The following is a 12,871-nucleotide window of genomic DNA, read 5'->3' as shown; positions in this document are numbered from 1 at the left end:
ATATTTAAAATATATACTAAAACCTTAATGTCCCAGTTTTTCAATTTGTTGCTCTAGAGTCTAGGGCATGTGTTGTGATCTTTAAACTCAGAATTGTTCCATTTCTTGACAATTCTAGTGACAGATATTTGCGATAGGAACATAGAAGAATTCATAGTGATTTCAAAGCCAAATCTGTGATTCTTTAAAAGACAAATAAAGAATAAGACAAAAGCAAAAGGTTCGAAAGGGTGGGAAAGCACTAATCTGTAGTTCTCTGACCACCTCAAAACAACATCCAGAATTACTGTATTAATGGTAACCTGTCGCATCCTCACATCCGAAGAAAAATCCAACTATTTACATTTCAAGGTATCAAGTTCTGGTCAGAGAGATAGTAGAAGGTTTTACACTTGCCTTCTACTTAGTAGACCCAGGTTCAATTTCTGACCGCCAACAGGGTCCTCTTGAGCCTACAAGAAGTGATCCTTGAGTGCAGAGCCAGGAGTAAACTCTGAGTACTGTTGATTGTGTCACCCCTGACCCCCAATCAAGTTATGAGGTTCAGAAAAAGTATTTGAATGTGTAAAAATTACAATTTTACAAGTTAATTTACTTTGTAACTCCTTCAGCCAAGATTGCAGAGAACTTAAAATTATGAATGAACTATAACTATAAATTATTTATTTTGAATTAAAGTATGCTCTAAAGTTTGGATCTGTATGGACTGATATTACAGTAATGTTTTTAAGAAAAGATCAATGCAGTAATACAAAATTCTCAGCAAAACAAAGGAATCCAGTCTAATTCCAAATTAACATAAAAATAAATTAATCTTCATATTAGGGAAGCTGTATATTAAGAACTTAGAAAAAAACATTATTTTTTAAGTGCTCCTTTCTTCTTTGATGATAAAGTACATTTTATTTTTATGTTTTATTTTTAAACTTTACCTGCAGGTACGAAAGGGTCATTCACAGATTGGTGCTCAAGGGTATTTCTGTTCTTGGCTTTGCTTGGGGGACCAACTGTGCAAGGGACAGAACCCATATCTCATGTCTCCCACGTACAAAAGCATGTGCACAGAGGCTATTGCCTTAACCCATAATGTACATTTTAGGAACAATGAAATTCTGTGATTCACTGCAACTTGGATGGAAATGGAGAATCGAATGTCAAATAAAGTGAGTCAGAAAAAGGACAGAGAATTCTGGTTTTAATTTCAAGTCTAAGAAGAGGAAAAAGTAAGCTCACTTTGATTATAAAATTGATATTATAATAAATTATTCTCCCCAGCCCCCAAATCTAGTCTTAATGGAATTTTTTATTTTTAATTTATTTAGAATTTTTAATTTTAGATTTTTTATTTATTTGCTTGTTTGTTTTATAGGTGGGGCCTATACTTTGCAGAACTCAGGAATCACTACTGGTGGGGATTGGAGGATCATACAAAACACCAGGAGTCAAACTGATGCTAGCCACATACAAGGCAAACACCTAAATCCCTATACTATTTATCCCATCCCAAATGAGAGCAACTCTTAATGGCTCCTCTGAGATATGCTTATAATCTAACAGAATAAACTATAACATAGAAACCTGACACAATTGAATAAAAATTAGATCTCTATTCTACTTTCCAAATGAGGAAACTGCCTGTGTTATAATTATAACACTCTCTCTTCATCCTTGTTCCATCACTGCTCATTGTCCTATTTTAGATTACACCCAACAATCTTAACTTTGCAGAGGGAAGAATTCACATCAGATTTATTGATTGGTCATTTATTATTTGTAAATCTTTTTTGTTGTTGTTCTTCATTTGCTTTTTGTTTTTTTGGGCCACACCCATTTGATGCTCAGGGGTTATTCCTGGCTAAGTGCTCAGAAATTGCTCCTGGTTTGGGGGGACCATATGGGACGCCGGGGGGATCGAACCGAGGTCCTTCCTTGGCTAGAGCTTGCAAGGCAGACACCTTACCTCTAGCGCCACCTCGCCGGCCCCAATTATTGGTAAATCTTAAGATTGATTTTATAATAATTTTGTTCAATGAATTAACTAAATTTTTGAGCTCTGAGACCAAAGAAAGGTTAAAGAAGAAAAGTGGAAGGGGGGGATGAGTGAGAAAAATTTATGGGGAAGAAAAGAAGTGGACTTTCGCTGACGAAATGAATGTAATATATGCATAGTTTTATTTTCAGTGATGTACAACTGAATTAGAATAAGCTATTCCAATTTTTAAAAAGGTATTTTTGATTTAAAAGAATCTATCAAATAGCTATCACTTTAACTGATTTTGTCTGCAAAATTTACCAACTCAGTCCTGATTTCTCAATTTCTTCTTTAAATGTTACTATTTTTCTAGTCTGTCATTTAAAATATTTATTTTTGATGATACTTGGGTGCCATCCTTGGCACAGTAAAAAAATAAAAAAGTAAGAAAAAAAGAAAAGGAAAATAAAAGAAAAAATTGAAAGTAACATTTACGACTATGTTTTTGGAACCAGATCATAGCAGGCTGCTTGCCTTTCATGCGTTCAATCCAAGTTTGATCCCTGCCACCACATATGGTCCCCAAAGCCATGCTAGAAGTAACCCCTGAATGCAGAACCAGGAGTAAGCTTTAATCATTACTGAGTATAACTAAAAAAAACAAACAAAATAAATAAAACTTTGGATATTCTCCTCACTGGAGAAGCTCATATTCTCTCTTGAAAATATCTGTTTTTATCTCTCCTCACAATTCTCTTAACTAAATTTCTTTAAATAGAAACTATTTGTTTAAAACTAGTTGCTTCATTAAAAAATAAATTAATAAAACTTCATTTTATCCTTTCTTTTCTTGTTTTCTCAAATTTTCCTTACTCTTTTTTGTTTTACATGATTTTTGAAATGTCCCTTTCCATGTGATACAGTTATTCTTAATTTTTTCCATAATTTTGTTCTTAACTATTCCTTAGGAATTTAGGGAGAGAGGATCAACTGATCTTATTCCCTTCCTTTCAGCTTACATTTCTATCCTCTAATCCTTTTCTATCTTTCTTATTTTTTTTATTTTCTTTCTTTTGAAGAACCTATACTAAGTTGTTTCATTGCCTTTTTTTTAAATAATACTTTCTTCACTAAAAATGCTCAAAATACTACATTTCATAACGTTCCTCCCCATGACTATGAAATTCAGAAGGAGAGGGGTCTTTCGGTATATTTTTCTTTCTAGTGACACCCAATCCAAAGTATAATTACCATTTTTCAGAAAGGTTTCCAAAGAATATTACTCATATGTCAGGTAGATCCAGTCTGTAAGGACTGGTCCTTAGTCAATAGCGAAAATGAGAAAAACTACTGAAAAATAGTCAATTATGAGATGACCAGGCAGGACAAAACAATCACCCAGATAGGTGGCTCCTGTTGCAAGTCAAAGAAAACTCAACTTTATGTAATTGATACATTAAGGCCTAAAGCAACTGGAAAACCCACTAAGAGCACTGTCTCCATTCTCTAATCTCTCTCCAATGCCTTCTACCTTTCCAGCTGCAGTCTAGGTATTACTCGCCTCAAGATTCAGTTGTGAGAGAGGAAGAAAACAATCCAGTAGATCCATGAGGCCAAAGAGAAAGAGAGTGCGGGAATAGGGCACTTGCCTTGCACATGGATGGATACCTGGGATTGATCCCCAGCATCTTATAAGGTTCCCAGAGTAATTACTGAGTTCTGTATCAAGGCTAACCCCCTGAGCATAGCTGGGAGTGGCCCTCAAACAAACAAAAATTCAGTAGATTTTACCTAGGATTACATATCTTTCAGGCAACAGAAAAAGAAATGCTAAATTCCTATTATTTGAGTGGGTTGTTTGGGGTCACTCCTTTTGAACCAATGACTGTGGAAGGGGGCAAGAGGATTGTGTTCAGTTGCCAAAGTGAGCCCATGCACCACAGCTCTGAATCCTGAGCTCCTGAGAAACATTTGCTGGAAGAGGGAAGCCAACCAGCAGATATTCACTGCAGGAGGCAAGGTTGAGTGTAGACAGTGCTAAACAAATCACTATAATTTCACTTGGTACATGTTCTTTTTCATGGAGTTATTTTGATAGTTATAAACTGCAATAAGAAGAAAATACAGTATGTTTTATGGAAATAGAACTCCTCTACATTCTTTTATCATTCTCCTCAGAACTCTTTTTAAGAATAGCCATCCTAGCACAGTCAATCTTTATTATTATTACTGTTAAGTACTTTAATTGACTGAAAGAATAATAAGAAAAATATTGGAGTGATAATGAAACACAAGAAGCTTATTTGAGAAAAATGATATTCTCATGGGAAAATGGTACTTAATGACCAATTAGTGAATTTAAAAATGAAAAAGATAAAAAGTCACTTTGAGCAAATGTGGGGAGAAAATTACTGTGAATGAGGAGAAAAAGAGCAGAATCAGCTCTCTTCACAGAAAAGTGACCTCTTTTTTGGCTATTAGACCTCTCTTTGAGGAATAGGGTGGGTTTGGGGCCATACCCAGTAGTGCTCAGGGGTTATTCCTGGCTCTGCACTCAAATATCACTACTAGAGAATTCAGGGGACCATGAAGTGCTGGGAATTAAATCTGAGTTGATCCCAAGCAAGGCAAGGGCCTTACCTGCTGCTGTGCTTTCTCTTTGGCCCTTATTACATCTCTTTTGACTAGGAAAAAAGTTTAAGGAATTCAAGGCCAGTAGACTAACATAGATCATCTAAGAAAAATCAAGGTTTCAGGCCCTTTTACACTAGTTCTTTATAGCCAGCTTAGTCTTAAAGAGACATTCAAATACATGAACATTAATCTGGTATAGGCCCCCAAAGGAAAATATATATTCCTTAGAGTCTGCATGTTCATTTCAAAGGCATTCTCCCAAAAGAGATAACCCCTTTCTTGGTCCTTAAAAAATAAAAAGAGGGCCCGGAGAGATAACACAGCGGCGTTTGCCTTGCAAGCAGCTGATCCAGGGCCAAAGGTGGTTGGTTTGAATCCTGGTGTCCCATATGGTCCCCCATGCCTGCCAGGAGCTATTTCTGAGCAGACAGCCAGGAGTAACCTCTGAGCACTGCCGGGTGTGGCCCAAAAACCAAAAAAAGAAAAAAAGAAAAAAAAAAAAGAAAAAGAAAAGAAAGAAAAAGATATGAAAAATTGAATATTATCTGCATCAGTGACTCAGGGGCCACCACAGCTCCACAAAAGCCAGGTCTCTGTAGCCCTTCAAAAAGAAACTATCTCTTAATAACACCCATTAATCCCTCACTGCCAGGCTGCAAAGCCCAATTAATTCTGGCCCTTTTCTGCTTAATGAAACACCTTTTACACATGATAGCAGTGGGTATGAACTGCTTAATGGTTCCTAAAAAAGGGCAAAGTCCTACAAATATGTCAACTCAAAATTCTATATCTCTCTAATTCTGTCTCTGTTTCCCCCCCATCTCATCTCATCCTGCTATTATTTCTAAAAAATAGATCTCTTCTAGCAACCAAATCAGGCAAAAGAAAACTCACAACCAACCACCTGTACGAACAATTTTCTTTATGTTTAAGTGTGGGATGATTACTTTTCGAATTCTTGGCAAAAGCCATGGTTTGTTTACAACTCGTGGCAAGATAGGAGGGTATTTAAAGCTAGCCATCTTTGATATACAGCTGCCTAGGATTATTTCATTTTTTATCATAGCTTTTCATATTTCAATACACACATACTGCATCAGAGGCTATCATTCCATTGACATTTTCAAAATGCAAAAATTTCAAGGATTGATATTAAAACACAAATAACAATGAGTGAATTATTTCTTTAACATAAGTAAATATGTCATGAGAGATTTATTTACCTTTCTTTGTAATAATTTACTTTTCTAGCCCTATTTAAGGAATCTCAAACGCAATTGTATACTTTTAAGGAAATGATAACTGCCATAAATGCACTTCCTTGCTTTACTTAAAGACTGCATATAAAATTAGGAAATAATGAGTTTCTCTCACCTGTTTAGGTGTGATCCCAGGCATTCGAATATCCAATGCAAAATCTGTTGAATCAATAGGAATGACTGGTCTGGTGGTACCAAGACAGTCATTGGAAAGTGGTCTGGTAGTTTCTTTAAACCTGAATAACAATAAAAAATAAAATATAATTTCAATAATGTTAACACCGAACGGACTCGTATGACCTTTAAGCTAAATGTTTGATGTTAACCCAAAGTCAATTCTAAAACTTGCATAGAATGCTCTAGAAGATACTCCGAGTTGCATTTTTTTTAATCCTCCCCGATCAATTTAAACACAATGAGTAAAAAAAAAAGAAATTATCTAAACAAGCCATCCATCAGGCTGCGTTTCAGAGTCGACTCCGGAAAAATCTTGTCATCCTCAGTGCCTAATTCCAGCTAACAGGGTGCAGTTAACAGTTAAGAACAGTATCAAATAAGTCATCACGGGCTTGCCGGTTTGTTCAGGGCAGAAATATTTTCACCTATGACCCAATCATTCAAAAAAAAAAAAAAAAAGCACTCTAATGGGTGTCGGGAATTGCTAGCTGGCCTGCAACGTGACTTGTAAGCACGCACGTTGGATGTGGCCATACTAAGACCCACGGTGCGCACTTCCATAGTCTGCAAACTAACTGTCCAAGACCCGCTTTGCTTTTCCCCACCACTTTCCCTTTCCGGAGCCGTGAGTTAGTTGCCAAAGGAGAGGAGCTCAGTCCTCTACCGGGGACCCTGCAAGCCATCGGGCTAGAAAGCCCGCAACTTGTACTTGGAGCTGCTGCTATTGGGGCGCCAAGGCGGGCAAGGGGCTTGGCTTTGTTTCTGGACCCCGCGGAACCCGGGCACTTGGCAAAACTGCGCGCCCAGATCCCAGGCAGTGGCAAGCCCGGCGGCTAGCGGCACCCAGATAGGAGAGCCGGGCTCCAGCCGCCCAGCTCCCAAAGCTAGAACCCCAGATCTGGAGGGCGGGAGGGAGGGAAGAAGGGAGGGATCACCCACCACTGGAGGAGGGAGCGCGGATCGGCGGCGTCCCCGGGGCCGCTGAGCAGGAGCACCAGCAGGAGCAGCAGCGACGCGCGGCGCGGGCCGGCCATGTCCCTGGAGCGGCGCGGGGCCGGGGCCGGGGCCGGGGCGGCTACTGCATGGCCCGGGCGCCGCGTGCGGGCGTCCGGGTCCGGGTCCGGGGCGGCCGGCGGCGATGCTGCGGGGCCTCGGGCTCCGTCCCGATCTAGACGCGCGGGCGGCGGGGACCGGGCCGGGCAGGGCTCTCGCGCCGCGCCGCCTCCTCCGGGCTCATCCTGAACCTGCCGAGATAAAAAGCGGACCGGGATGACTAATGCGTGACGGCGGCGACTCCCAGCTGCGGCGCTGCGACACGTCGGTGGTGGCACGGGGCCTGAGGTGGGCGGGAGCGTCCTGCCGGCCTTTGGGGCTCTCCTCTCCGCGACACCCTCCAGAGGTGCCCGAATGGCACCCCTCTCTAGCCACCCACTCGCCCCCCCTCCTGCACCCCCACCCTCTCCTCTTTCCACTCCCGCCTGCCCGCTCTCCTTTCTGCTCCCGCCTCTCCTCCCACTCCGGATCTCTCACTCTCTGCTGCACATCCCACATGTCACCACGAACTTGAGGCCACCCAGGACCCTCCTGCAACTTCCACAAAGTTACCCCCCCCCCCGCACACCTCGTGCTAAGGCGCCACAAAGTGAACAGATATCTGCCAAGGGGGGAGACGCGTCCACACTGGTAGGTCGCGGTCAGTCGCAGGGATGCAAAGTGACTTGGAGGAAGAACAAAGACGTGTCCCTACATAGATCTAGCACTGCAGAAGCTCAGAGGAGAAGCCCCTCCAGGAATCTTCACCATAGAGGTCTACTGGAAATTCTTTACAATACTGTCAAAAGGACCCCCAAGTCCGCAGCTAAGATGCCCGCTCAAAAAAATAAACATTTTTTTTAAGCAGACAAATAATGTCTTCCTTATGAGATCTGTCTTCTGATACATAGTGAAGTTCGGAGATGAACAGTGCAATGCAATTAGAAACGGTCGAGAGAACTCAGCGGGCCCCCAAATGGCATGTTTTGACAAAGTGCATATTCATAATTTCATATCAATACGAATGAGGGATCATGGAAAACTTGTTTGCCATTCTCAACATAGTATGTTAAAACAGACTCAGAGAAGCTAGATTTTTTTTAAAAACATGCATTTCACTTTCTTGTCTGGAATCCATTTCTGACCATGTATCAAGATTATGAGTTTAGAGTTTAGTTTCTCAAAAGGCATTTTAAAATGTATCATGTGGAACATTATATATATATATATATATATATATATATATATATATATATATATATATTAAAAAAACCTCAAGGGAAAGGGATTTTCATCACTGATTATTAACATGGTTTCTAGAGATTTCAAATTGGCCAAGTGAATAATATTAGAGAGCAAAAATCACTAACATCCGATAGAAATGCACCACAATAATATATTGGCCTCAAAAGTATCCTTAGGAAGTCACAAGATACTGATGCTAATCTAAAAAACCAGAAACAAACCCCAAAGCCCTAAACGAAAATACATTTAAAAAGTACCAACTAAAATGGAATGAGATGGTTTCATGGTAATGAGCTCCAGAAGCAAATAAAGGGAGATAGGCCTGAATATCTTGCCAAGCCAAGGGTGCAGAAGGCTCAGCAGCACCCAAACCAGTTCATTTACATAAGCAATGACATTTGAAAAAGACTGATGATATTTGTTTGAACTTCCTCTCTGGTTTGTTGTATAAGCTTTCCATATAAATCCTTTTAGTTCTTGTCCAAATCCTGTGAGTAAAGGAGAAAATCCCATATGGGGACAGAGAAACATTTTGCCTAAAGGCTACTCCTGCCTTTCCAAGCAACAAAGTATAATCCTGACAAGTGACAATACTTTACATTCCCTAACAATTTTTTAATTTAAAAATATGTGAAGAAGAGATTATATTTTATTTTGTGATGCAGAACAGGATTCAAGGACAATTCTCCTTCCAGTTGACAAGGAGATTTCTAACTTGAGAACAAATTTCATATTAAAATTTACCAAGGGGAACACATCCTTAAGTATTAGCTTTTTGGGAGAGGAAAAAAAACCACTCACTTATCTCTTTTATTTTATTACCTCTGCTGTCCCAAAACACTCTACTAAAAATTTTTTTTAAATAGGGGGGAACATAAGCAAAGTTATGGATGGAAGCAATGTTGATCTAATGACAATAAAAATAACAAAAAGTCTTACAGATATGGAAAACAATCTTATAAATCTGATGCATCCAGTTTATAAAGCCTTGCAAACTGAAGATGAAACAATAACCGTTGCATGAAAAAATTATATCTAGCACTCCATTTGCCTTTCAACTATTCCTGCTGATTGTGGGTCACACAATATTCAACAACTAACAGTCTCATTGGGAATTTAAAAATTTAAAAACTTTAACATTTTAAAACATTAAAAAGTTTTCTTGCGAAAATTTCACTACACATCTACAAGTAAGTAAGCTCCTGAGTTTCTTATTCCATATCAAATCTGTCATTGTGTGTTGGAATTTTATAAAATAAATAAAACTATCAGTAAAACAGAATACTGTCTGTTGAAGGAGATGAGGATTTGCCATGATGCTGTCTACTTTGAATGGATTATTCTTATAAAAAGGACTGAGGATTTGCGAGGAAGAAAATATCAGTACTTTTGTTAAGAGAAGAATCAGAACAAAGAAAAACCCAAGCAGTGGAAGAGATGACCATAGGGTTGGCTCTAGAAAAATGGAACATGAAGGGTGCATATTTTAAGCTCAGGGTACATAGGGATAGTAGAGGGGCATGGGATTCTTTTTTTTGGGGGGGGGGGCAGAGAAAGTTTATTGAACACAATAGGAATAAAGAGAGGGTATAGCAGGCCTGTTTTGATCTGGTTTGATCTCTAGCACCACAAACTGTATTCACATAGCAATTAGCCTCTGGGGCTTAACTAGACAAAATTGAATAAGGGCATACATATAGTGAGAAGGATATTTACTAGTCTTGTTCATGATAACAGAGAATGGGGTCTTTTCCTTTGTAATAACAAAACAGTAGAATCAATATAAACACCCAATAATAATGCTCATTAAATTTTTTCCTGATACAAAATGCACCACAAAATATAGTGGGATGAGGAGCATGCCTTACATCCAGCTGATTTAGATTGATTCCTGGCACCACATGGTGCCCTGAGCATTATTGGGAGGAATCCCTGGGCCTCCCCAGTACAGTATAGGTGGATTAGATTATATTTTTTTTTTCATTTGTTTGTTTGGTTTTTGCTTTTTGGGCCACACCCGGTGAAGCTCAGGGGTTACTGCTGCTATACGCTCAGAAATCGCTCCTGGCTTGGGGGACCATATGGGGGACAGGGGGATCAAACCGCTGTTTGTCCTAGGCTAACACGGGCAAGGCAGACTCCTTAATGCTTGCACCACTGCTCCCCCCTAGGTGGATCCGTTTTGATATGCAAGGCTATATTCTACTTTTGTCTGCATAATTTAAAAAAATGCTTGATCACAAAAGAATTTGTCTTTTCTACATTATAACCACAAAACTGACATGAACACATATTACAATTCTCTAAGTATTATCTCCATTTTAATCCTAACATCTCCAGGTTTTTCCAACTGTCCTAATTATGTTCTTGTGGTGAAGCCCTGTGCTCAACATCAGGTAGGGAATGCAAAATTGTGTGAAATCGTCATGTCTCTTATCGCCTTCACTCCAGGACAGGATATCTTTTAAGATCTGGATTCTACTGAAGATGAAAGGCCAACTATTTTGCACAACAGCTTTCAATCATTATTTTTTGTTTTATTAGGTCTAGCCAGCTGGACTGTCACAAAGTGACACCCTTTTCGTTGTTGTTTATTTTGTTTATGAATTCAATTGAATGTGTTCAGGGCTTACTCCCATTTCTGTGCTCAGATTTCTTGATTGGTTGTTCCTGAGAATCTATATGCAGTGCTGGGGATCTAACCAGGGTGGAAGGCAATCTCTTTAGCCGCTGCATAGTGTCTAACTGCCCAAGAGTTGCCCTTTGCTGCAATCGAATTGACCAAAGAGTTGTGAAAAATACTAAAACATTATCTTGCTTCATTTCTATGTATCAGTGAAAAGGAAGGAGTAAGTGGGTTCTCTCATGAAACTGCAGTTCACGTATGAGGTTACAATCAAGATGTTGGCTAGGATGCTTTCATCTGGAGGTTTGATTGAGCTGGATCTTGTTTAAAAGTGGCTCCTTCAAATAGTGGGCAAGTCAGTGTTGACTGTGCTTGGGAGTCCTCACAAATGGCATCTAGCTCCCTTGAGAGCTAGAATGCCTTTTTGGACTTAGCATCAGAAGTCACATTCCATCATTTTGGTAATAGGATTACTAAAGACATAATCAGCCTCACTCTGCGAGGACAAAGACAAACCAAAGGCATAAATACAGGGAGGACGGAGGTGAGTAAGGCTCATCTTAGAAGCTGACAACCACAGCATTTAGGTGACACACAATTTTGATTTTTTTATTGATGTTAATTATGATCATTTGATTAAGGTGTTATCTTCCAGGCTTTTCCACTGTAAAATTACTGTTTTTCTCTTTGTAATTATTATCTCTTTAGCAGAGAGGTTATTTTTTACTTTATAAATATTCCATCTCTCATCAAAATTTCATTTTCTTCACTTGTTTATTGCATCGCTACAGATTCATAGTTTCCAATTTTATTCAATGAGTTTTAATGTTACTGCCTATTTGACTCCCTATGGTCCAACACTGTCTGTGCTAGCCCAGTCAAGCTGAATTTTTGCATACTGTTGCCATAAACTCCACCTTGGAATACTTCTTTCTTTATAATATCCCTCTCCTGTTCTTTTAATATTCTCTCTCACTGGGCCTTTGTAGAGGGAGGTGTGCCCACCACAAAGACTCCTCCTTACTCCTCTTTTCCAAGTCAACTTAAGAATTTCACAAGCAGATGCCCTCCTTACTCCCACAATGATGACCCTGTCTCAAACCATATCCCACCCTCTGAATGACTGCCTGTCTCTACCCTACAGAATGAATGCAATTTAGATGGAATAAGCTCTTTAAGAATACTAAAGACAGTCATTTATAATCAACTACAGATCAATCAACTCAGACATTTAAGATTCTACGGTACTATATACAACACAATTGTATTTCTAATGATTTTCTAAGGTGATAAATAGGAAAATGGAAGGAAACTGTCTCTGCAGTTATTTGATTTATTTAGTCTTTATACTTTTCACACATTTATATTACTTTTGCAATCAGAAGGATATAGTTAAGCCATACATTTAATATTTAATTGAAAGTGATACTTCAGGTTTCAATCTCTGTGTTAATTTGTTGCAGGCTAGAAGAGGAGGGGCAAGGAAGGGAGAAAGCCTTCCTTGGTGTGTAGGGAAAAATTGTGACCAAAAGTGGTTCCAAGGCAGGTCTTTTGATGCAAAAGACCCATCTCAGGAGCTAGTTGTTCAGAATTCCAGATGTGAAAGCCTGGAAGAAGAACCCTGGAAGAAGAGAAGCTACACCTCTAGAACAAAGACCACTTGATGACTAGGAGAGAGAGGAGAGAAAGAAAAGAGAGAGGAAGGAGTAGAGAGAGAGAGAAGAAACAGGGGAGAGAGATATATTATGCATTAACCTTTACAATTTCACACCCTAGGCCAGGGGTGGCGAACAAGTTTAACACAAAGAGCCAAAATTTTGAACTGTGAGAGTCAGAGAGACACACCACGCAGTGACCTGCCAAAACAAACACTCACACAAAAGCATATAATCTTAACAATAATATATTAAACACACATTGCATTTT

At 39.3% G+C, this 12,871-nt stretch overlaps 1 protein-coding gene and 1 long non-coding RNA gene across 7 annotated transcripts in view; both read right to left on the bottom strand.

Moving 5' to 3' along the window:
• The window catches only part of PAM (peptidylglycine alpha-amidating monooxygenase), a 190,889-nt gene extending 183,755 nt beyond the window's left edge, over positions 1-7,134 (bottom strand). For all 6 annotated transcript variants that reach the window (XM_049769116.1, XM_049769118.1, XM_049769119.1 and 3 more), the window contains exons 1-2: positions 6,982-7,134; positions 5,981-6,101 (exon numbers count right to left, since the gene is read on the bottom strand). In XM_049769116.1, the coding sequence (XP_049625073.1) occupies positions 5,981-6,101; positions 6,982-7,076 (216 nt within the window). In that variant the 5' untranslated portion in view covers positions 7,077-7,134. The remainder of the gene's footprint in view (positions 1-5,980; positions 6,102-6,981) is intronic.
• Positions 7,135-7,689: 555 nt separating this feature from the next.
• The window catches only part of LOC126001994 (uncharacterized), a 148,123-nt gene continuing 142,941 nt past the window's right edge, over positions 7,690-12,871 (bottom strand). Inside the window, exon 3 of the long non-coding RNA XR_007492885.1 lies at positions 7,690-7,759. This is a non-coding gene — a long non-coding RNA (uncharacterized LOC126001994). The remainder of the gene's footprint in view (positions 7,760-12,871) is intronic.

Source organism: Suncus etruscus, chromosome 2, assembly GCF_024139225.1.
Source record: "Suncus etruscus isolate mSunEtr1 chromosome 2, mSunEtr1.pri.cur, whole genome shotgun sequence".
Lineage (NCBI taxonomy): Eukaryota > Metazoa > Chordata > Mammalia > Eulipotyphla > Soricidae > Suncus > Suncus etruscus.
Note: the sequence above shows the minus strand (reverse complement) of the source record. Positions and strands in the feature narration are given on the sequence as shown.